The sequence below is a fragment of the Labrus mixtus genome, chromosome 2 (genome assembly GCF_963584025.1).
Source record: "Labrus mixtus chromosome 2, fLabMix1.1, whole genome shotgun sequence".
Lineage (NCBI taxonomy): Eukaryota > Metazoa > Chordata > Actinopteri > Labriformes > Labridae > Labrus > Labrus mixtus.
Genome location: NC_083613.1, coordinates 19,770,764 through 19,794,406, shown reverse-complemented (window position 1 = coordinate 19,794,406; position 23,643 = coordinate 19,770,764). Strand labels below are relative to the sequence as shown.

The 23,643-nt window shown below is 40.1% G+C and overlaps 1 protein-coding gene across 1 annotated transcript in view; it reads left to right on the top strand.

Annotated features, from left to right (window-relative positions):
• The first annotated feature begins 294 nt into the window (after nt 1–294).
• Nucleotides 295–23,643, top strand: part of mad1l1 (mitotic arrest deficient 1 like 1) — a 66,296-nt gene continuing 42,947 nt past the window's right edge. The window contains exons 1-15 of the mRNA XM_061054873.1: nt 295–453; nt 895–1,077; nt 1,174–1,314; nt 1,488–1,667; nt 1,751–1,875; nt 2,018–2,099; nt 3,679–3,809; nt 4,552–4,666; nt 6,995–7,056; nt 12,082–12,168; nt 12,954–13,098; nt 18,881–19,021; nt 19,265–19,321; nt 20,641–20,732; nt 20,976–21,066. Of these exons, the coding sequence (XP_060910856.1) occupies nt 934–1,077; nt 1,174–1,314; nt 1,488–1,667; nt 1,751–1,875; nt 2,018–2,099; nt 3,679–3,809; nt 4,552–4,666; nt 6,995–7,056; nt 12,082–12,168; nt 12,954–13,098; nt 18,881–19,021; nt 19,265–19,321; nt 20,641–20,732; nt 20,976–21,066 (1,593 nt within the window). The 5' untranslated portion in view covers nt 295–453; nt 895–933. The remainder of the gene's footprint in view (nt 454–894; nt 1,078–1,173; nt 1,315–1,487; nt 1,668–1,750; nt 1,876–2,017; nt 2,100–3,678; nt 3,810–4,551; nt 4,667–6,994; nt 7,057–12,081; nt 12,169–12,953; nt 13,099–18,880; nt 19,022–19,264; nt 19,322–20,640; nt 20,733–20,975; nt 21,067–23,643) is intronic.

Sequence of the window (23,643 nt, the reverse complement as noted above, 5' to 3'; positions counted from 1 at the left end):
ACTGCATTTTAAAAATAAAGTGAAAAATACAATCAAATAGAATTTTACCAGTGTGTGTACTTACTTTTATGGGATCTACATGAATGGGATGACATATATGGGGAGGATGAAGTTTTTCATAAAGTTTCTGGATTTATTTCTGAGTCTGTCGGTTTGTGGGCATTTTAATTATAATATATTTCCCTCTAATTTAAGGCAAATTAAAAATGCATTACAGATGGTCAACTAAAGCCTAAATGATAAAAGCTCGAACTTTTGCTAAATAAACTCCACTCTGAAAAATGACACTCTCGCGATAGGCCAGGGGAGTCTCGCGATACCACACGCATCTCATTCGAGATAAACTGGAGGGATTTCTGGAGTATGGAGTATGTGCAGCTAACACGCTAGCAGAGTTATAAGAACTTATCTACAACTAACCTTCTTCTCTTGAAAAAACAAGTCAACAACGAGGTGAGGATGTTTATTTGAAAGATAGTTTGTAATTGGGCCAAAGTTGTAGTTTTTTTTTCGGTCAGTTAGCTGTCTAGCATCATCTGAATATAAACGATCGTTTACACTTTAGCATCATGATTAAGATTTAAGATTTAAGATTTAAGATGTGTGGCGACACGGCAGCGATAACAACATTTTTTAAGTTTAAGTGAAGAGTAAACAAAGAAAACCTATCAGAAACCGTCAAACTATTTGCAAATACAAATGGCATGACTGTATTTTACATTGCTACGTTAGCTTGGATAACAATGTTGTGTTTGTTGTGTTTGTTGTGTATGTTGTGTAAGAAGGCTGACGTTTATGTTAGTAACCCTTTGCATAGCTGCGTTACTTCATGAATGAATACAAGCCCCAGAAATACCTTGTTTGTAACTTTGCTGACCTTGCTCTTAATTTCAGAAAGTCAATTTGTGCATCGCAACACCAGAGATTCTCAGCATGGATTTAGACGATAACACCACCGTGTTAACAACCTTGAAGTCCTTCAATTCCTTCATAAGCAGCTCTGAAGCTCCACAGAGGCTGTCAGAGCAGCCAGCTGGGACTGGAAACCTGCAGAGTCAGTTCAAACGCAGCATGGAGGTAAACTGAAACTGGTAGCATGGTACCAGTGAGCTGTGTAAATTGATATTAAAATGTGACCTCAGCACTGACTGACTGACTTGTCTGTACTTGTAGTTGTTGGAAGCAGCAGAGAGGGTTCAATCTCAGAATCGCTACCTTCAGATGGACCAGGAAAAGAAGCAGATGGAGCTCAGTCATAAGCGAGCTCGATTTGAACTGGAGAGGGCGGCATCTGATAGCGCAAGAGACTTGGAGGTACAGGTCACAGGTCCTATCGTACTGTTTTACCTGTGGTCTGTGTAAATATTTGTAATTGGATGCAGGATGTCATGCTATTATTCTCTTAAATAATTCCATACATACACTTACTAATAATTTTAACAGAAAACATTATGTGAGACCGAATTTTAAATTGACCATTTTTACAGCATGAGGTTGACAGGAACCAGGACCTCTTGGGAAGAATCAAAAAGTTGGAGGAGAGAGAGACCGAAGCGGTGAAGAACCTATCGGAGCAGGTGGATGCTAATCGATCTCTCCGCAAGAATCTGGAGGGGATGAACAAGAAACTGGAGGAGAGAGAAAGTAGATTAAACACTGCTAATCAGGTACACACACAGATGTGTTTAAACACTGACTGTATTTGTACGCACCATGTCCAGTATGGCTTACATCTGTAATCTGTTTCCAGACGATTAGTTCTTTTAAGGATGAAATCAGAGAGCTGAAGCAAAAGATCCAAAATCAAGACTTGACAATTTCTTCTCAAACTCTGGAAAACCAGGAACTGCAGGAGCAGTTAGATTTACAAAACAGGTAAAAACACAAACACACACACACACAGAGTCTACTGCATGCTGCACTCTGTTTCATACGGATTAAATAGTAATCTGACTGCATGAGATGAATGCTGACCATACAGTTTTGTCTTTTTTTGTATGATAATGGTGATGAACAGGAAGTACAAAGAAGTGTCACAGCTCTGCCAGAGTCTCCAAGCTGCTCAGTCTTCTTGCTCAGAGCACATCATCAAGATAAAGGTATTTTACCAACAGTGAAAATGACCACACTTATTCAGGGTGGTCCAACTGTGTGGTGTGCATGCCTAGGTTTTTTAATTTAATTTTACCTGGTTTTAGTTCTATAAAATTAAGCTAAATGGAACCGTCTGGTCAACCAGGTATTGCATAACAAAGGACTTGCATAAATTATATGCCATACATGCCTGTTAGCTTCTGTATTAGCTGTGCTCTTGAAGCAGCACTGCGACGTGTTGCCGGGAGGGACGCATCTTAGTTTCTTAGCTGTTCCCTTTTATGTGGTTTATAGACAAAATGCTCTCAAACTGCCTCAGTTTTGTGGCTGGATCAGCTTCCATGAGGCTGAATGTTCATAGCACTGGAAGAGATCAAACACTTGCCTGGGAAAAGTACACTCTAGTCCCTGTTTTAAAAAATATGTTTAATATTCAACACAAACACATTGTAGCCTAAAAAAGAAATAAATAAAAGTAAACATAGTGGTTGTGGTGGCGGCTTTGCTTCCCCTCGAGTTGGCTTGTCACTATTGCAATGTTGTGTTTAATGAGACAGACTTATGCACCACTGACTTGTTATTTTTTTTGCCTATTGCGTTCATCTTCCGTTACATTAGCGGCAGAGTAATACAAGCAGCATTGTCCAAGCACAAAGCCACTACAGTTAGAAGCTCTTACTGTTGTTAGTTTGTAAAAAAAAATGACAGTGATTTGCTGGATAAGGTGTCAAAGAAAATGAGTAAGAAAATCAATCAATCACATTTATTTATAAAGCACATTTAAAAACAGCAACAGCTGACCAAAGTCCAATAAAACCAGGACAGCACAGTTTCCTGAATCGACTGTGAGGAGGAGATCATTATGGACTTTTAGTAAGGCTGACTCAGTACTGTGAGCTACCCTGAAACCTGACTGAAATCTATCAAGTATATTATTTTGGTGAAGGTAGGGCAAAAGTTTGTGCAGAACAACCTTTTCTAGTATTTTGGAGAGGAAAGGTAGTTTTGAGATGGGTCGGTAATTACAAAGCAGTAAGGGGTCCAGATTTGGTTTCTTTAACAGAGGCTGCACCACAGCATGTTTAAGACAGGATGGGACTTTGCCGAATGCCAAGGAGCTGTTAACAGTTGAGAGGATACTTGGACCAATGGAGTCAAAGGCCTCCTTAACAAGACGAGTAGGAACTATGTCATTCGGGCAGGTTGTAGATTTCATGTTAAAAACAGTTTCTTTAAGTGAGGCTAGGGATCAATGATGGTTTATAATGATATATATGCCATTCTTTTTGATATATATGTATTGATATAACTCTCTTGTTTAAACTACATTTTTGCTTCCTTTCTCAGTTTTACATTTTATAAAAGTTGGTTGAATTGAACATCATGTCTCATGTTTGTTGTGTGTATTCATGCCGTTTGACATGATTAAGATTCTGGTTTACAAACTGTTAAAATAATTTAATTTAAAATATACTGTATGTCTAAGAAAGAAAAGGGCACTTGATGCTTTCGCAGTGCACAGAAAATAAACCAATGTCTACTGTTGCCTTTGCTCCGTCTCATTTCTTTGGTCCTGTTTGGCAGGAGTTAGAGAGGCGTCTGACCCTCCAGGAACAAGACATTGCCATTGTGAAGACTGTGAAGTCTGAAGTGGCAAAGGTGCCAGACCTGGAGAAGGAGTTGAAGCGCCTCAGAGAGGATAATGCCTTCCTCAGGTCAGATATTTTGAATTTTGTATATTGCTTTCCAAAGGTTCCACCTTTCAGGAGAATAGTCAGAGTATCATAGTGTAAGAGTACAGCTTAGTGTGACCCCTGATGGGCTTCAAACTGATATTTCAGCGTCTCTGTGGGTCATCATACCACACTAGGAGGGAGAATAAGGAAACCAGTGACTTTGCATTGTTTTAAAGTATGAAACTTATTTGGCTTTTCACAGTAATCCATCAAGAAAACAGTTCATAACCAAACTTAAATTCCTCTGAAGATAAAATTCCTCTGTTACTCACTGGTTGGTCATTAGAGCCATTTGATGGTTTTAAGACAGTTTTTAATTAGCCACTTGGCATGGTAATGAAGCAGGATTGGTAAAGTAATATCCTATCATGTCACATCAAAGTATCCTTCCTCTGTTAACATCTGGTTACCCCTTTTAACCCCTGTTTTAGAGAGAAACTTTATGTAAGCTTGGGTTTTAGTGTAATCAGATGATTAATGCAATACACATGTAAATATGTTGCACAATTTACATAAACTTGCTCATTCCAAGTAATACTTTTTTTTTTATTGCATTGATGAAGTTCCTGTGATCTTTCTAAATCTGAAATCAGATTAAAAACCCTGTTAGAGTTTGGATGTAGCCAGTGATTTCAAGTTTCCTGTATTTTAACATCAGGCACTTTCATGCTTTGAAGTAATTTTGTGTGTGCCTCTGCTCTGTTGGCTCTTCTCTGTCTAGGGAGAGCAGGGAGAACTGCAGCCTGTTGAAAGAGGAGGTGGAGGGGCTGAGGAGGAAGCTGGAGAGGATGGAAAAAACAAAAGAAGAACTAGTTAATATAGAACTAGAGAAGGAGGTAAATTTTATTTCCTTTTCTGTGGCACATTGGTATAACATCATTTAAACAGTCTACTACCAAATGTGTATTAAAAGACCTGAATAATATATTGGCAGTCCAGATTTGTTGTCAAATGTTAATGGTAACACCTACATTTTATGGCCAAAAGTCAGTGGACATTGAACCGCACACCTTTTAGAGCTTGTTATGAAACCTCATCCAAAACCATGAGCATCCTTCTGGCATCTGCCTCACTTACACAAGTTTGATCGTAAGACTGCCAAATAGTGAAGCGTGTTTCCTCACTCCAAAGAACTGTTATGAAAAGTCAAGTAGCTGTTTGCTGTACACGTCTCATGCAAAGCTGGGCTTGCATATTGATGTGAAGCTTGGTGATGTGAAGCCTGTGATAACTGCTTAGCCAGGGAAACCTCCAGAAGCTTAGATTTTGTATGTATGTTGCTGTAGAGTCAACAAGTAACAAGTGATGCAACAGAGGTTGCATGAGACTTCCTTGCTCTCTGTCATTTTGATGGACGGGGTCAGAAAAAATTCTGTCATACCGTGTTATTACTGGTGGAGTAAGTTTATTTTTTTTCATGAATCATGACCTACAAAGTAGCATTTCTTTTTAAAAACAACTTAATCTCAAATAATGTGACATGAAAAACAATATAACATTATAATGCATTGATTAGAGCATGGAGAGAAATACACTGACCTGTGGTCACTTCCATGTCAGTGTCAGTTTTCCTCAAGCAAGCGAATTTGATCAATGCAATTTGACAGAATTATTCTAACTGAATACTAACAAACCTTTTAGTCTTCAACCTCTCATTGCCATTTTAATTTTGTTCTGGGGGCAGAATCCCAGTCCTGCAGCCACACTGGTGACTGAATTTACCAGCTGTACGTTCAGATAACGTTTTGTAGTCATTAAACTTTCCTCCCATTGTGGTGATCAAAACTAGCTAAGACTCTGAATGTTGGATTTCCCGACCCTGCAAGCACTCGCATCAGTAAGAGGAAATCCTACATCATGCCGCCCCGCTGCACCAGCTGTAACTTCCTGTAGTGGTCACAGATGCGCCCCAAGGCTTCCAATCCATAGCTCTTCACTGTGCTGTCAGCAGCAAATAGCAAGAGCCACAGTGTTGAGAAGAGGGATAATGCGCCGAGGGGTATCTTTGTTTTTTTTAATCAAAAAATGTACTCTGTGCACAAACTGGAAAAGGGTCTGTGTGCTTGCATGAGTATGATGCCACACTGGATCGACATCAGTATTTGAATTGGTCAGAATGATGAACAGACTTCAACATTTTTTGTCATTGTTCAAAAAAATTCCATTAAAAACCGGAAAAGTATTCAGTGAAGACAACCTCTGGGATATGTATTGATTCATGCTATGATTTTTTTGTACCTCAAAAAACCTGAACCTAATAATAGGTGGTGATGTTCCTCAAGTGTTTTAATAAGAATGTATGTTTGTCTGTAATTTTGATGGACAGGTTTCTAAGAATTCCACGAGGTTCTCAAATTTCCCGTCATTTTAATTTCAAATCACAATTACACAAACTTAGATAATAATAATAATAATAGTGTATAGATGAAAGCAAAAAAATAAACGGACACTAATAGATCTGTCACTTGAAACCCCATCAGAAGAAGATGATGACCACCCTCAAAGCTTTAACATGGCTATGGCTTCTCACCAGAGTGTGCCAGAGTGTCACTCAATGCTGATTTTGGCATCGTAGGGCACCCTCGAGCAGATCTGTTTCGCATTTAAGCTTTTCTACAACATTTTGCCACCTGAACACTACTCGTACCCTGACCAGCACTCCCCCTCCGTGTTGCCTCTTGCTTGCGCCATATCACTAACTGCCGCTGGCTGATAATCAGTTTTATCAGCTTGTTCTTCTACCTTCACTGCCTCATTTATATTTAAACACTTTGAAACAAACCATATATTAACTCATACAATACAATCATGTTTCCATTTTTTTCCCTCTTTCTATAAGCTGTATCTATATGGTTTGTGAAGAAATGAACAAAACAAAAACAACACTGAACTTAGTTGATGAGATAGCCTTCAGATGTTGTGCATCATTTCATTGATACATTTCCGCAGGTTAAGGATAATATTCTGTTAAAGCCTCCCCTGGTGTCCTCTGACTTTTTGGCTATTGAGTATGTTGTGTCAGTGCCCATATTAAGATATGGTGTTTTATAACGCACATGTATTGCACTTATACTTCTGACCAAATGTATTCGTTAATATACTGCAGTTGTTTTATTTCTTCCTGTATATCCTAATATGTTACCTCTTGTTTCTTGAACCCTTAGAGGTTGGCAGAGAAACTCCATGCCTGGGAAAACCTGGGGCAATCTACTGGACTCAACATCAGGTCAGACACTGTGCCAGGGTGTGACTGTGTGTCGTTATGAGACAAACAAAACAAGATGTTTCTTTTCTAACGTTTTAGTTATGTAATATACATTAGTACCACTAGATGGGGCTGTGGTCACACCAAATAAATGTGCCTCATCACTGTGGATTGATTTCACCAACTTGTACAAGTTTGTGTGTGTGTGTTTGCTTGCTTCATACCTGCATGTGTGTGCACTGAGTGCGTCTAAATGCACCCAGTCAAAACTGATAAAGAGAAAATGATTGCATGTTTCCTTGTGTGCAGTGGGGCGGATCTGATAGACAATAAAACCACTGCAACATTGTCCAGGAAATGCATGCATACAAACATACACACGCACACGCACACACTCCATTTTCTCGATGATTAACTAAGGCTGTGATGTTAACTGAATGTTAAATAGGACACATCCACACAGCGTATTCAGTTTCTCTCTCTCTCTCTCTCTGTGTGTGTGTGTGTGTGTGTGTGTGTGTGTGTGTGTGTGTGTGTGTGTGTGTGTGTGTGTGTGTGTGTGTGTGTGTGTGTGTGTGTGTGTGTGTGTGTGTGTGTGTGTGTGTGTGTGTGTGTGTGTGTGTGTGTGTGTGTGTGTGTGTGTGTGTGTGTGTGTGTGTGTGTGTGTGTGTGTGTGTGTGTGTGTGTGTGTGTGTGTGTGTGTGTGTGTGTGTGTGTGTGTGTGTGTGTGTGTGTGTGTGTGTGTGTGTGTGTGTGTGTGTGTGTGTGTGTGTGTGTGTGTGTGTGTGTGTGTGTGTGTGTGTGTGTGTGTGTGTGTGTGTGTGTGTGTGTGTGTGTTACATCCTCCTGCAGGGCAACAAAAAAGAGGTAGACACACTGTCAAAATTCTTGACTCATGGAAGGTTTCAGGTCTTATGTAATGTGTTATTGCTGCTGATACCATTTGTTAAATTTACAGTTATTAAAAGCCCTGAGAGGATCACTGCAAATGTAATACCAGTCTCAGTTTAATTCATACCATTATTGGGTTGGGCTGTCCATCATTTTCCTTAAGATTAAAGTCAGGCCATCCTGGCTAAATTGAGTTGAAAATGTAAAACCCTCCTCAAAATTCAGGTGTTCAGACTGCCATGTGATTGGCTGCTTGAGTGCCGTTGCTTGAAAAAGAAGAAAACTGCATCGCACACATACAGCTTCTAAAGGGCAGCCATATGTGTGAGGCTCATACTGATCAAAAGTAAAGGTTAATGCAGCTTGCAAATCAACAGTTCGGAACTCCTTCAAGCTGTTTTTACTGTTTGCTAAATGGCTCGACTTAATTGTCAGCATGTTGTTTCCTGACACGGTCCTGTGATGAATGGAGAGCAGGAGTGTTTCATTTAGCGATCTGTTCACCTTTTATTCCTCTGGTTTGAAAATTAGTATTGACTTTATGCTTTAACAGCACATTGTGATTGCCTTCAAAGCTTTTAGGCAGTTATTATTTCATGATTTGTATTGTGCTGAAGGTTTTCAGGTGTGTCATTATTTTATTTTAAGATAATAGAAAGTGAATCCTTACATATGTCAATAACCTGATAACCTGTTTCAAAAGTTGAAACTGATATCAGGTCTTATGAAACTGCACTTACAGAAGGAAAAACATGGTGGTGTCTGGATGAATATTTACATCCAAACAAAGCTTCGTCTTAGAGGCCAGTGTATCGTCTGCTTCTTCAGTTATCAAATATGAAATATCTCATAATGGCTGTAGTGTTTTGACATGCTTGTCTATACTTCTTTCTATTGCTTTGTTTAAATTGGCCTGCCTGTTGGTCGTTTTCATGACTGCAAGCTCCTGATCCTTCTACATTGTTTCACTTGAGTTTACATATTGTTCCTCTATCCGTCATAGCCAGTTGAGGATGGTCATTAGTGGTGTGAAAAGAACATGTTGTGCAGCAGTTGTTGTTAATGAGGAGTAAACACTTCTGTGCTGTTGTTAAGGGTCTTTTGCAACAGAGGATTTGGTTTCTTACCGGCTTTTCTGTCTTGTTCTGTCACACAAAAATAACTACTTAGGACAAAAGTTAACCCTCCTCTCCTGATTCCTGAGCAACAATCAATGTGGCTGTCTGGTAAAGACGACGAGCGTCACTGCCTCGGCTCATCTCTGCCAGCAGTTGGCTGGTTGCTAGTGTTTATTTTCTTTCCTTCTGTTGCACAGTCTGATTACATTGTGCCTGCTCATGTGCCTACCCATGTGGCTCACAATTAAAGTAAGATGGACAGAAACTGTCTGAAAATATTTTCCTCAAATCAGGCTGTTAGATGGAGGAACATTGAGGAGACAGATGATGGAAGCATACAGGGAGACTGTTTGGAAATGGGTTGGCTTTTCAAGATTGTTTCTATTCCCTTCTGAAGAGAGAATTGAGACCAATAGGTGAATGTGTGTATAAAGAAAATAAGGTTAAGGTTCTTTTCTACATGAACTGTGATGTATTATTACAGTATGCTGGCTTGATAATGAAAGTACTATAAACTGAAAATTAGTTGAAATGTTATTAATCCATCTTTTTTTATTTCTTCTCTCTTTTATCATCCATCTTTTATTCCATTGTTAATTATTAAATTCACATTGGTGGGCATTAGTCTCTGACAAAAAGTTGCAAAAATGCATTGGAATTTTCCTGAAAGGTACTTTATAAAGACTTATGTTTTTTTCAGTTTAAAGCTGAAAAAAGTACTTTTAGTTAAAGATTTTTGCAACAAAATATCTTGAAAAGTAATAGTCAAATTAAATCTAAATAATTTATCATTTATGTAATAATCCAGGAAATAACATAAAACACAGATCGCTTTAAGGGGTCTCTACTTATCACAAATGTTTCCTGAAAATCATCCAACAAAGCTTTAATTAGGCACGAGATCACACTCTCATTTTAACATAAACTCCTTAATAGAGGTGAATCAAGCTTCCATGTCTGAAAAGCGAAGCCAATGAAGAAGAACACTAAACATAATTAAGTTTTTGTGGCCAGCAGGTGGTGGCTCCTCTTACTCAAACATGGACAATGGTAAAGAAGTCCATGATGAAATGGCCATACTTCTTACTCAACTCTCAACTTACTGTAGGAAACATTTTCTTAATGATTTTATGTTCTGTCTTCTTCAATACAGCATGATGTCTATGTTGTTAAGTGTATTACCATTAAAAGATGATAAAGTAGGGTATTCTTATGGACGGTGCTTCCTTGTGATTGACAAGTTGCAACCTTAAAAAAAGTTAAGTAGTGTCCACTTAAGAGTGGCTCCAAAATCCGAGGAAAATCCTGTTTGGTCCATAGACCGTAAATATTAATGGACTAAGTAGACCACAGGGGGCTTTGGAGTCCCATCAATGGCTGTCGCCATGCTTGAAATGCTGTCCCAACCTAACTTTCAGTCAACCTAACGACTGGCTGAGAGTTTAAGATGAGGCAGGTTTTAAGCCTCTTGACACACAGTGACCAGCCCCGCCCATCAATCCCGTCAGATATGGGAATTATTGTAAATAATGCATATCCTTCATAAAATCCAAACAGATGAGTTATAAAGAAATCCACCCCCCCCCCCCCAAGTACAGTGTTTGCTGATGGAGACATGAGCTATTTGACCAGGCTGTAAACATGTTCAATTCTGCTGTAAAAAAACGGCTTTTTAGAATAGGTGTGTATGTGACTGATGGTGCTTCTGCAGCCAGCCTCAAGCGGACACTTGACAAACTACAGGATTTTGCACTTCTGCGTCGGCTTTATTTTTCAACAGCGGAGGTTGATTATTTGAAGGATACAAATTTTGCATACATTTGTATTTACTTAACTCTGAAACTTATGTAGTTCAAGATTATAATCAAAAAATTCTCACCCTTAGCCCAGATTAAACCACACGGGCCACAGCCAAAATGAAAACCTCAATCTTAGTGTTTGAATAGCTTCCCCTTTCTCACTAAATTCTTGCTTAATACTAGACTCTCAGTGGACTCTTGACTGGTGCGTTCTCTTGTCGTTCACAACATCTCACCCTATAATTTGCTACCAACCTCTTATTGGTAATGTCAACAGAGCTGGCAGGCTCATGACCCATGAAACCCCCCCCAGAAACACTGGCAGAACACGCTGAGAAAGCCTCTAATATAAGCTCAGGGGAAGGCTCATCCTTCAGTGCTGACGGCCATGTGGAATTACCTTCTTCTTTATGCCATCATTATTCGTGAACTCATATTCTATTCATGAGATTATTTCCATACACGAGGCTCCACCTAGCGGAAGTGGACATGTTGATAAATCCATGCCATTCATATTTCACGCGGGGGGAACTCAGGCTTTCCACTCTTGACGCTCACCCGACCTCTCAGCCTTTTTCTTCCATGTGTTAAATTTGTCCTCTTACTCAGCCGATGTCTCATGCTAACACTGTTGAAACCTTATTACGCTTGTTACATTGATCTCACACATATTTAGAATTTAAAATGTCATTTATCCTAATGACCAAGATATACCACGTTTCATTTTACCTGCTAGCTTGCAGCTAACTCACACAGTGTGCTGAACTCCTTAAATGTGTGCCCATTTCACACGAGCTAAAGGGATAATGGAATTTTGTTTTTATGCACAGATCCATAGTTACTCTCTATATTTACAGTGTGCAGGTCACGTGGTGCATCTCTGTCTGAGTATGTGACCTTCTCTATTGTTGCTCTACCCTTGTCTGTTTGTGTATGTGTGTATGTGTTTTGTAATCTGTCAATCTCTCCCACTGAGTGAGTTTGTTTTGTAGAACTGTGACCAGTATTTAGCCCACTATCCTCCTCTCATCTCTCCCTCTGCTGCTCATGTCTTTTTATTTCCCAGCTCCCCATCGGCCGACGAACAAAAGAATATGGAAACGTCGTTGTTTCCATCTTTTCTCTGTCCTCTCTGCTCACTCAGTCGTATTGATTTTTTTTGTTGTGTGTGTCTGTAAGTGTGCGTGTGTGTACACATGTGTGCATGCTAACTGTTCTGTGTTTGTCTCTGCCTGTAGGAAACCAGAGGATCTGTCCAGGGAGGTGATTCAGATCCAGCAGAGAGAAATTGCTCTGAAAGAGCAGAACTACACACTCAACAGCCGGTAACACACACACACACACTTCTTCACACACACACAAAATCCCTCTTTCTGCCTTTAGACCTTCTTCTTCCATTCTGCCTGCATGCCTTAGTCCCCTCATGTATCTATTAGAGCGTATCTCTGAGAAGTCCTTAATTGTCACAGAGTTAATTAAACTGGTCCTGATTCTGATAGCACTCCTGACAGTAACCGCTGGTGTGAGTGTGTGTGAGTGTGTGAGTGTGTGAGTGTGTGAGTGTGTGAGTGTGTGAGTGTGTGAGAGAGAGATTGTGAGGGAGGGGGGGGGGTTCACTAATTAAACTTGTCCTGTTTAGGCAGAGGTGATGTCTACAGGGAGGACTGGGGGCATGCTCCGATACACTCCTGCTTTGGCTCAGTCCAGCTAAAAAAAGCTTTCATTAGCTAACAAGGATCTCTCTTGTGCTTGGCTTATTGAGCTCATTAAGAAATATTAGAAAATGCAGAGTGGGAGACTGGGGGCTGTGGCAGGGTTTGGTGAAAGAAGCCTGTGTGTAATTATTGCTGAATTGATCAGACCTGGCTAACTAAACAAAAACAAAACACAACCATGCTTACTGCTATAAATAATATCTGGACAGTAGTCTGGGGGTTATTCCATGTCAGTCAGGTGAGTTCTCTGTAGTAATCTTAATTGACTGAGAATTACCTTCTCTAATAGTCAGAGCAGCACTAAGCAACCTGTATCCCACTCCCTGCCCTCTCCTCTCAATAGTTATTAACCTACACACTCACTTCTGCTTTGTTCATTCATCCCGGTCTGTCAGAGTGAGAAGTGTGGAGCGTTCGCAGTCAGAGCTCCAGGCAGAGCTGACCCAGCAGCGCGGTAAGACATTGGAGGAGCAGAAGAAGAGAGAGACGCAGGACTCGCTTGTCCGTCGACTACAGAAGAGAGTGCTACTTTTGACCAAGGTAACCTCGACCATCAAAGACACTCACAAACAAACCCATAAATTCTGACACGTTTGAAGCCACACCTTGACATACAACCTTTTCACCATCACCCAATTCCACAATCTGACACTCAGGGTACAGTAAGGACTTGAATCTTAAGGCAGGCACGGAATTCTAAATCTTCCTTTTACCCTTCTCTTCCTCTGATTGGCCGATAAAGATCACATGATTTTTCATGCTGTCCGCTTGGCTTCCCCCTGCTCTGCAGTTCCTGACTAGACCTCCCTGTGATATTGATTTCTCAGTGTGTGTAATGTGTGTGTAATTCCCTAGGTCAACATTCTCAGTCTCTTAGTACACAAATCACACACATTCTCTCTTACATGCACGCACACACGCACACACACACCATCACAACTGAGCAGGGCACAGGCACACTGAAAATATGGCTTGGCCCAAGTCTGTTTTGGCAGAGATCACATTCAAGCAGATACACTTTCTGGGTGTGATTCATTGTTGTATCGTCAAGACACACTGTGTTTTCAAAACTATCTGTTCATGGTAGTGTATAACTGGGCTTTTCAATATTCCTCTTTTTATTTATCATCAAAAAATTTGAAGGCTGTCCTTCATTAAAATACTGAGGGTGAGACTTTTTTAATTTTGCGCACACATTACAGTACATTGGTGATTAATTAATCCATCAAAAATTAAAAAAAGATTCCCCTTCTTGTGCATGTGGAAATTACCACTAACCTTGACACCTTGGCTACTGAATGCAGTTGATGCTGACAGCGCGTTGAAGATCTCCAGACTGGAGGCCTTGAAGCGGGTGTGGGACCACTACGGGTGGGACAGACTGGGCTGAATGCCATATGATTACTTTTGCTAAGAGCAAGTGCTTAGAGGGTTGGGAAATACAACATGCAGTTGAGTTCAACACTTGAGTCTTGCCTAGTTCTGATCATTCCAGTGTGAGAAAAGTTTCATGACTACAAAACTTAAAACAAAAAACAGAAAAATTCAAAAAGACATGAGGAGTTGTCTGTCTGACTCAAATGGCCTCTGCTGCCATCTCCCCAGTGTGTCCATGAAGACAAGGAGACAAGTTTGAGTCACAGGCCACAACCTGTCTATTAAGTTCAGTTAATGTCTATTCAAAGTTTTATATGCAGTATGGAGAAAAAGAGTGCCCACAGGCTATTAAAAAGGTCATGATTAATTTTCATTGAAAAAGGGAAAATTAAAATGGTATGTAGTCACACGGTAGGAAAAGCCTGTCCATCAAAATGACGAACAGAGAGAAGGTCTAACGTGACCTGTGGTTGGCACTGCTGTTTGGGTTGTGGTGGCCACTGAGGGCTACATGACAGGTAAGGTATGTTTTCAGCAGAGCTGGGCACAGTGCAAAAAAGAAAGTGTACCTACTACCTAGAGTAGTGTGGAACACTTTTGGTGAAGAAAGGACATCGATTTTAAATCATTTATCAAAGTTGTCATTCATCTTGCCCTGGTCAACTATTTTATTAATTGACGTTCCATTTTGACGTCCCCCCCCTCCACCTGTGGAACCGGCTGTAGCCACAAACAGGCTCATAAATCAATGACGATGAAGAGGCTTGACAGCAGTTGTTAAAGAACTGGAGAAGATATCGATTCCATCTCCCCCCCTCGGCCTCTTCTTTATGCTACTGTTAAGATTTTTTTTCTTTACTTATATACTCTAGCAGGACAGACCGGCTGCCCCATCAGAAGCACAGTGGCATCTTCACGCAGCAGATAAAACTGTTGACATAAAAGCAATTTAAAAAATAGATGATAAAAAACAGTAATGACAGTTTTATCACTTTGTCCTCCTGCTTCCGGCTCCCTGTTTGTTTGTCTATGCTCTAAAATGAGAGTTTATTTTATCCCAAAAGTAGGGACCGATTTTTGATTAAGATTGACTGAATTTTATTGAACCATTATAGAAAGTAAACAGCCAAAGGGCCTGCTGGTTACTATTAAAAGGAAACACTTATCCACTGACCTTTTGGAGTTTTTTTTTTTTTATCACCTTTTTTTTTATATTTAATTCTGCTTAGTCCGTCGTCCTGCTGGGCTTCCATGTCTCTCCAATCCAAGCTTATAAAAAAAAATGTATTGGCCAATTGTGCAACATGGCATGACAAAAGACACTGCCAGAACAAATAAAGTAGAATTCAGGATGATTTCACATCTAGTGCTTTAAAATGAACCAGACTCAGTCATGTTTAAATGGATTACGTTGCTTTTGAAATGGCTCATCACAGGCTGAATCTGATTAGGGTAAACATGGTTTGTATTTAGATACTAGCCTACAAGCTGATCTGACAAATTGCAGCACATTATTCAAGACATTTTACATGAAGGAATTTCAAGGTGCTTTTGAGCAGGTTTAAACTGGCTGCACTATTTAGCAATCACCATACAGCACATGCAGTTATCTGAAGTGTTATTTAAGGCCGTTATTCATTTTCTGACTTCAACCTCAAGTGCATTTGCCGTTCTAAATGAGCCCTGTTAATAATTGTCTATTGCGCTTTCAATGTCCCTCAGAGTTAAAGGATGGTCCTGAGCTGTTTGGCTGTTTTTGAGCTGGTTATTTAAAGCCTGTGGCCACAAAATAGTATCGGCTTTGCTTTATAATGGAGAGCCAAAGAGAGGGGGTGAGATGCATCATTTTAACTGACTTGACTGACAGTGAATTTACATTAATAAATGGGCTGTTTGCCAGTTTTTGAACAGATTAGATTGAACTCTCTTCATGTTGCTGGTCAACAAAAACCTATTTAGTATGTAATATTTTGCTTCAATGTAAATATAATTTGTGACTGTAACAAGCTTAATTGATGTATGAAATGACATTTTAAGATGTCTTAATGTTGTAAACTTTTTATGTTAACAGTAGTAATAACATAATAGTGAACCATTTTATAGCATGTTAAATAGTCAGAGTGCAGCTTAAACATCTTGATACCTGCCTGAAGAGCTTTACGTGATAACAGACATGATGTACACAGAACAGAATAATTTATTGTACATAATTACCTCAATAAGTTGACATTACTAGAAGTTTTCTTGGAAACCCTTCGCTTAGAACCGTTCTAATTTTTTATTAATAAAAAAAAGAAAAGTGGACCGCAGTCGCGCTATACAACCAATGGAGGGTGCGGCCGCTTTTCAGAAAGATTCCTCCGTATCACTGCCGCCACTCAAAGTTGTCAGACAGATACAATTGTGCTTTATAAAGAATCATCACACAGAAATAACACAGAAAACTTGCCATAGAATTTGTAAAAACAAATACCTGTATGTATTTATTTTAGGCCTATATAGGCCTATAACAAGGCTATGATAAAACAACTACCATGATGAGTATGAAATCTCTATTTTTTAAAAGGGCAAGAGACAAAGGATTTCTGAGTTAGTTTCTTTTCCTCCGCTTAGTAATATGCTTAAATTCAGCTCCGAAGAAGGGGGTGAGAACCAAAAGCCAGAACCCGCACAGGCACGTCCAAACAATCGCCCGGAGCCAGAGTCAATCCCCAGGAGTGCGGCTCCTCCACGCCATCATGCTGAGTAGTCTTGGCTGCCATCGCAAGTCAAAAGTGAAACTTTCTTACTTAAGAAATCCAGAGTTTCATGTCTTTATCTGACTAAAATGACTCAATATAAGCCACAAAGTAGCTGTCATGTTCTCTGTGTTGTTCTCCGATGTGCGGACTCAGACTCGACTGCGCGTCTCTCTCTCTCTCTCTCTCTCGTCCGCCTGTTTGTAAACTGAGCACGCTTTATAATAACATAAAGCGTGCATGTGTTGTATTACGACGTTATGTACTAGAGGTAATCGTGCTTAAGCACGGTTAGTCCTGGCCAGTATGACCGCGGGCCGTGCCGGCCAGCGTGGGAATGGTGCAGCGGGGGGCCAATCGTGCTTGGGTACAGCACGGTACAGATGACCAGTGTGACCGCGCCCTTACTTGTTACGTGACGTAATGCCCGGTGGTCAGTTATCCAACATTTATCACGTGCATTTGTGAGCGCAGTAACGTTGTCAAAGTGGAACATTTGTAGCTTTATTCAACTCTAAATAAATAGTATGTGTTATTTTTGATCAGAGATGATTTAATGCGTGTCTCTAAAACATTTTAAAATAATAATAAAAAATTTAAAAAACGGTTTTCGTTTACTGATTTTTCCTAAACGGTTATGATTTACTAACCGGTTACACGCGTACACGTGCACACCCCTACTCTGAACATTGTATTATAAGCAAAAGACAAGTACAATAATTCATGAAGCCTTGTGTTCCTTTGAATATCCCTCAGGTCGATCATAGACTTTTATAAATTCCTTTGCAGTCTGGAGTCTCTGTTACCAGTCACAGATGAGAGTTGTGTCTCATGAAAGAGTCCTCCACAGGTTCAACATGCATTCAGAGATCTGCGTAGTCTATTTTAATTTACTTGCAATATAATTGTGTGGGATGCCTTTGCCTTCAGCGTCTCTGCTTTCTGTGGAAAACTTTTCACTCACAAAGGCTAACTTCCTAATGTTCTTAAACCTTCTAATCTTAACCTCCAATCACTCAGCAGTAGATGATGTCAGGGTTCTTGAAATCAGTTGGTTAATATTGGAGTTTGTATTGAGCTTGGTCCTCATCCATTAAGGGGTTTTGAAAATGCTAGAATCACACTTATCAAAACATTTTATTGGGCGTATTTTAACGTATATGTAGCTGTTAAGCTGACTACAGTACTTTTTATTTTGTTTAAAACTTTCAGCAAATTGCTGAGCAGAGCATGACTTTGCATGAAATTGTCAGAGTCCATTTTTCACACATGGACAGTCAATAAGGACTTGTTATTCAGAGTTTGACGGCTAAAATGGACCACTGGCTAAGACATTTTCATGATTTAAAGGCAGTAATACGGCTATTTCTTGTCTTTTTGTGTTCCGTCTGACATCTACAATTGACTTTCATCTTCTTTGACTTCTGAATAGTCCTTTAGAGGGCTGACTTTAAGTGGTATTTTATTTTCGGTGTTTTTGAATCACACTAAGACATGCATGTTGTTGTGTGTGCTAATGGACATCCTGCAGACACATGCTGACAGACACTCATGAGCTGTTTGGAGACGGTGGTTCAGTCTGAGTGACACTTGAGAAGACATAGACTTGAGGAGGTTTTTATCCCCTCTACTCAAAAAGCAGCAACTGCGCAATGATAATCTGGACAGACTGCAGTGTGAAAGACATGTCTTTTATCCAGGTTTATAGAGGAGAGCCAATTCAATAGAATTTTAAATGATCTCATCACATTCCAGATAAGAGAGATGAGGCAGAATACAATTCTATACTTGAACTGCAAAGACATTTCTCTATCATGACTCTGATTTTATTTTTTTTGTTTATTCTTGATTCTTTGTCTACAAAGACATTTGTCTCTGATTTGATTATTACATGAGAAGAAACTGGGATGATTCAGACCATAACCCTGAGCTTCTCTTGTCACAGCTTGGATAAGAAATGCGCAGCTGCCTCATACTTTGTTCCTCATTGACAAAGGCATTTTCTTGTCATATTAACACAACATGCCACCAAACAAAAGCTTCACAGAAGGATCAAAAAAACACCAAGAGCTTTGATTTTCTCAGTTTGCTCACTCATGCACACAAATCGTACACATCTAATACAATTCAGTTAAGTCACAACTTCTTTCCTTTGTCATTTGATTGTCTACACCAGGATTGAGTGTCATTTTTTTTTCTTCTTGCAGGAGCGAGATGGAATGCGTTCCATCCTAGAGTCCTATGACAGCGAGTTGGCGCCGACCGAGTACTCCCCTCAACTAAGCAAACGTCTCAGAGAGGCGGAGGACATTTTGCAGAAGACACAGAACCACAATGCAGAGATGGAGGTGTGTGTAGAACAATTCTTTCCCTGTTTAAGATTCAGTACAGCCAAATTGTCATAGTATTCAATACAAATTTCAATATAAACTACCTATGAACCACTTACTTAAACCTTTTGCTGCTGCTGCTGCTTACTTCACATTTCCTTTTTCTGTCAGTGCAGTTTATCAGTAGGTTGTTAACAGGAAGTCACTGTTTGCATTCTGTATCAGTAACCTTCACCCATTTTCATCTGTCCTTGGATTCAGGTCCAGTTGACCAAAGCACAGGAGGAGACACGCTCTCTGAAGCTGCAGTTGCAAGCAGTACGTATAAACACACACACACACATATATACCGTAAAATCCAGAATATTAAGTGCAAGAGTAATTAAGACGCACTCTGTTTTGGTAAGATCTTCGAGAGTAAAATATATATTTTTTGTCTTTTGATATTGAACAATACATGTTTGCTTTTGACAGTTTTGGCTCCAAAATAATATTTTCAACCTACCGCCACTTTAAACAAAATAAATATAAACAAAAAGGTTTAATGCAAAATAATCTATCGAAGATGTAGAAATCCTTATTACCACTTATCACATAATCAAATGTTCTTTTGACTATATGACGTCATCCTATTGCTCTTGTACCTTTTTAGTCCCTGCTGTTATCCTTGCAGGTGCACAGTGCCTCGTGTGACTCAAAGACGCTGTAAACCTCAGAGACTAACATGCTGACGGAACATCTTTTTTCTGCTGTTCTGAACATCACGCTGGAGCTATGTAACTTTTATGAAAGGGATGGTCCTATTTAGTAGCTGGATTGATATTTCTCGTAAAGAACAGAAGGTTTCTTGTCTTGTTTTTTTTCTTCTTACATACTGACTGAGGTGACACTAATTGACAGGCTACATGAAGAAAACTAGTAATAATGGAACATCCTTTTCAAACTGTTTCTCAAAGTGACTGGTTGCCAGGTGTACTGAAAAGATTCTGTGGTCTGTGAATGACGTTAAGTAGTGTAATCTTTGAATTTTCCAGATTAATTGGGCCCAGTTCATCTGTTACATTCTGTAAAACTGGAAATGTTTGAAAAGTTTGAAAAATGTAGAACACTTTAAAATGTGGTATGAAACTTGGATGAAGCAGAACGTTATCAGGTGTGACCTATATTCTCTTGCATACTTCTGGACTGTGTCTTTGTGTCTTCACTTGGTCCCTGATCTCCCTTCTTTTCATCGCTCCTTGTTGCTGGGGAGACATCAACATAGCCATGGCAATGAGTATTGACGCGTGAAATCCACCTGTCTGGTACAGCTGTAATTACTTCTCCGTCTTGGGAAGATTGGGAGCTAGGTTGAGTTGAGAGACAGACAGATGCTGTCAGGAAGAGGGGAAATGTAAATGAGGGAGGATTGCAGAGAGAGGAGAGGGAGAAACCAACTGAAACATGTGGACAAGAAGTAGAAGGAAATGAGTCTGTGGGCTAATGGTGTAAAGAGGATATATCTATTTGTACGGCTGCTATCTTTTCAAGCACAGTGCCCGGGATTTATCTACAGCCAAAAAGTTTGTGCCAGGCACACAGCCAAAGGTGATCGGATGTTTGTGCACAAGGCCCATTTTCTCCTCTGTGTCCCCCAGGTGGAGCTGGAGCTGGAGTCTGTAAAGAAACAGCAGGCCTCTGCTGCTGACGGCAACTCTTCAGTGGCCAAAGAAGAGGTCAGCGTACTCAGGTAGTTAGCACAAACACAAACAATACACACTGTACAACTTGTTGATAATGCAGGTGAAAACCCGGGACATGAAAGACTCGCGCATAAAGCAGGGCTGGATTAACTCAGCATGCCTCGACTGTAAAGCAGAGCTCTTCCTCCCGGATTAACCTTTTGAATCAACAATGAGCATAGATGTTATTCTACAAAGGCTAGATAAAATAAATATGTACTGTAAGTAAGTTGCTTGCATGCTTTTTACAGACAGAAAATCGAGGATTTAGAGGCGGAGCGGCAACGTTTAGAGGAGCAGAACAACATCCTGGAGATGAGACTGGAGAGACACAACCTACAGGTGAGGCACCAACACTTCTCTCCAGCTGTTCTCATTGATGGATTTACCCGTCTGGCACAAAGGAACCAATTTAATAACCCCAATGGCAGGAGCCAAGTCCATATGACACTGCAGATTGATTCACACAAACGCATCCCATATCTGACAGCTTTTCAAGCACAATTGGACCCAGGTGTGATTCCAGCACCGTCCAATGGACAAATCTCAAAACCTGTGGCTAGTTTTAAATTCCCCTTTATAGGGATTAGAATGAACAGAGCGGCGGGCTGAATAGAAGATATCGGCAAAATAAATTTAGACCCTTCGCAGTGTCTGCTGGGAATGAAACGTGCTGAATTGAAATGAATCTTGGACCACACACAAACACACACTTGCGTAAGTGTGTGCATATTATCCAGCTACTTTCATCTGACAAAGTTACTTAACTAACTCCCTCCCTGATACCTGATCCCCTCTCCTTTTTAAATTGGCCCTATCTGTCTGTGTGTGTGTTTCATCTCAGCCAGGTCCTCTCACTCGCCTGACTCATACTGTGCCAAACTAAGCCTACCAGGGCACTTTAATGAAACGTGTGTGGGCAAGCGTGTTGGTTCCATTTAGCCGAGGGGTGGATGAAATCCATGTGTTCTCAAGCATGACCACTACTTTTAAGGCAATTGACAGCAGAGTATGCGTAGAAGTGTGTGTGCTGTGCGTCTGTGTGTGCGCGCAGGTTTCAAGGTTGCACAGTCAATGGATCGGTTCTTAGGAGTTAATTCTTAGGACTTCTCTATGGTCTAATGCACAGCAAGAGAGCGCTACATGGGCCTGGTGAAGAGATGGGTGACTGAATGGAGAAGCATTTGAAAGGATAAATGGGTGTCTGAATGAGTGGGCATGAAAGACTTACACAATTGAATGCTTGGATAAATGGACGATGGGAATTTTCATTACATCAACTTGCAACCCTAAGCATAATTTCTGCCCTATCTTTATATTTAGACCATTGAAAGCAGTGTGACTAACAAACACTACTACTTAACAGTAGGCCTAAATAAGGTGGAGAAAGGAGTCCAATAAAATGTAGAAATTATAAATAACTAACTGGAAATAGCCTAGTACAGTAGGTCTACCTGTGCAGCAGTGCTTCTTACATTGTTGATGTATGAGATTAATAAATCACAAAGTCTAAAATCATCTACATCATCATTTTAATCGCTTGAAAGCACTTATTTTTTTCATGCCAAGTGCTTTGCCAATATCATCTTGTGGTTGTCCTGATTTTATTTTTGAATCTTGCAAAACCAGCTGCCAAAGGGGTTTCAGAAGATATTAAGGAAAAGAGTGAAATCATAAACACAGTGCTGGAAGAGGCAACCCAACTGTTGAGCCGAAAACTGGAAAGATTTATAGTTTGCTTGGGTGGCTTGGGCTTTTTCGCACCATGTCCTATACAGTGTACAGTCTCAGAGGGCAGAACAAAACAACTAGCTGCATTCCTCTGCTCCTCGGATGGTCCCAGTTTCCGAGTTAGGAAGTCATTCTTCTGACTTTAGCGTGTTTTCAGTTCAGAAAGTTGGAATGTAACAACAACAAGAAAACCCCATTCATTTCATGTTTTCACATTATCTCCTGCAATACACAAAGAAAGCCTTGAGGCCTTTGACTAAAGCTCTGTTTGTTGTGACTTTTTAAGTTCACTTTCTTTGTCTTCTTGTTCAAAGTTACCACCGCTCATGCTGACAGATGAGTTCTTTCTTTGAGAAATGTTAGTTTTACAATCGTTCATAAAAATGAGCAGAACTGCAATGTTTCCCATACATTGATTAATCCGTGGTGGCCCGCCACATTATCGACAAGGACCGCCACGGATACATTTTTTGTATTCATAAAATTTCTGCGTGCACGAGAGAGAGCTAGCGAGAGAGTGGGGGAGAGAGAGCAGGGGAGAGAGTGCAGGCGCGCTATTATAGAGTATGAAACGCGTTAGATGAAGCTGCAGCTACTTTTCCATGCTCCTCTCTCTGCTGTCATGACTGTAAGCATCGCGGGGAACATTGCTGCACAAATGCACACACACAATGGTGCACACCTTTTTACTTTGCAACAGCACAAAGTTGATCCGTGGTCAGTACGGACCATAGACTGTACCGACTGGACCGAGTGGGGAACACACGGGATCCGGTCAAACGGTCGGTTTGACTTTACTACGTTCACTCTCACCTCGTGCTGGGCGATATGGCCTAAATTTGATATCAGGATATTTTTTTGCCTAATGTCGATATTTGATATGACTCGATATTTATCGTATTAAAGTTTATAAATGTAGCCTATAATACTGAATCTCCACTGTATAAAAAAAAAAAATATCACTGTCACCATTGTAACCGCTGGCCCAGGAGCGTTACTTTTGATTCGAAAAATAACAGTCACCAATTTACTCTTGAACCATTCTGATGCAAGATTAAATTACAACTTTTATTTAATTAATTGAGCTCTAATTATAAAAATATTTTGTATTTTTCTTATATTTATGTGCTCATGTTTATTCACCCCCCCCCCCCCCCCCCCGCGAACTCCACCGCCCAGATATTGCCT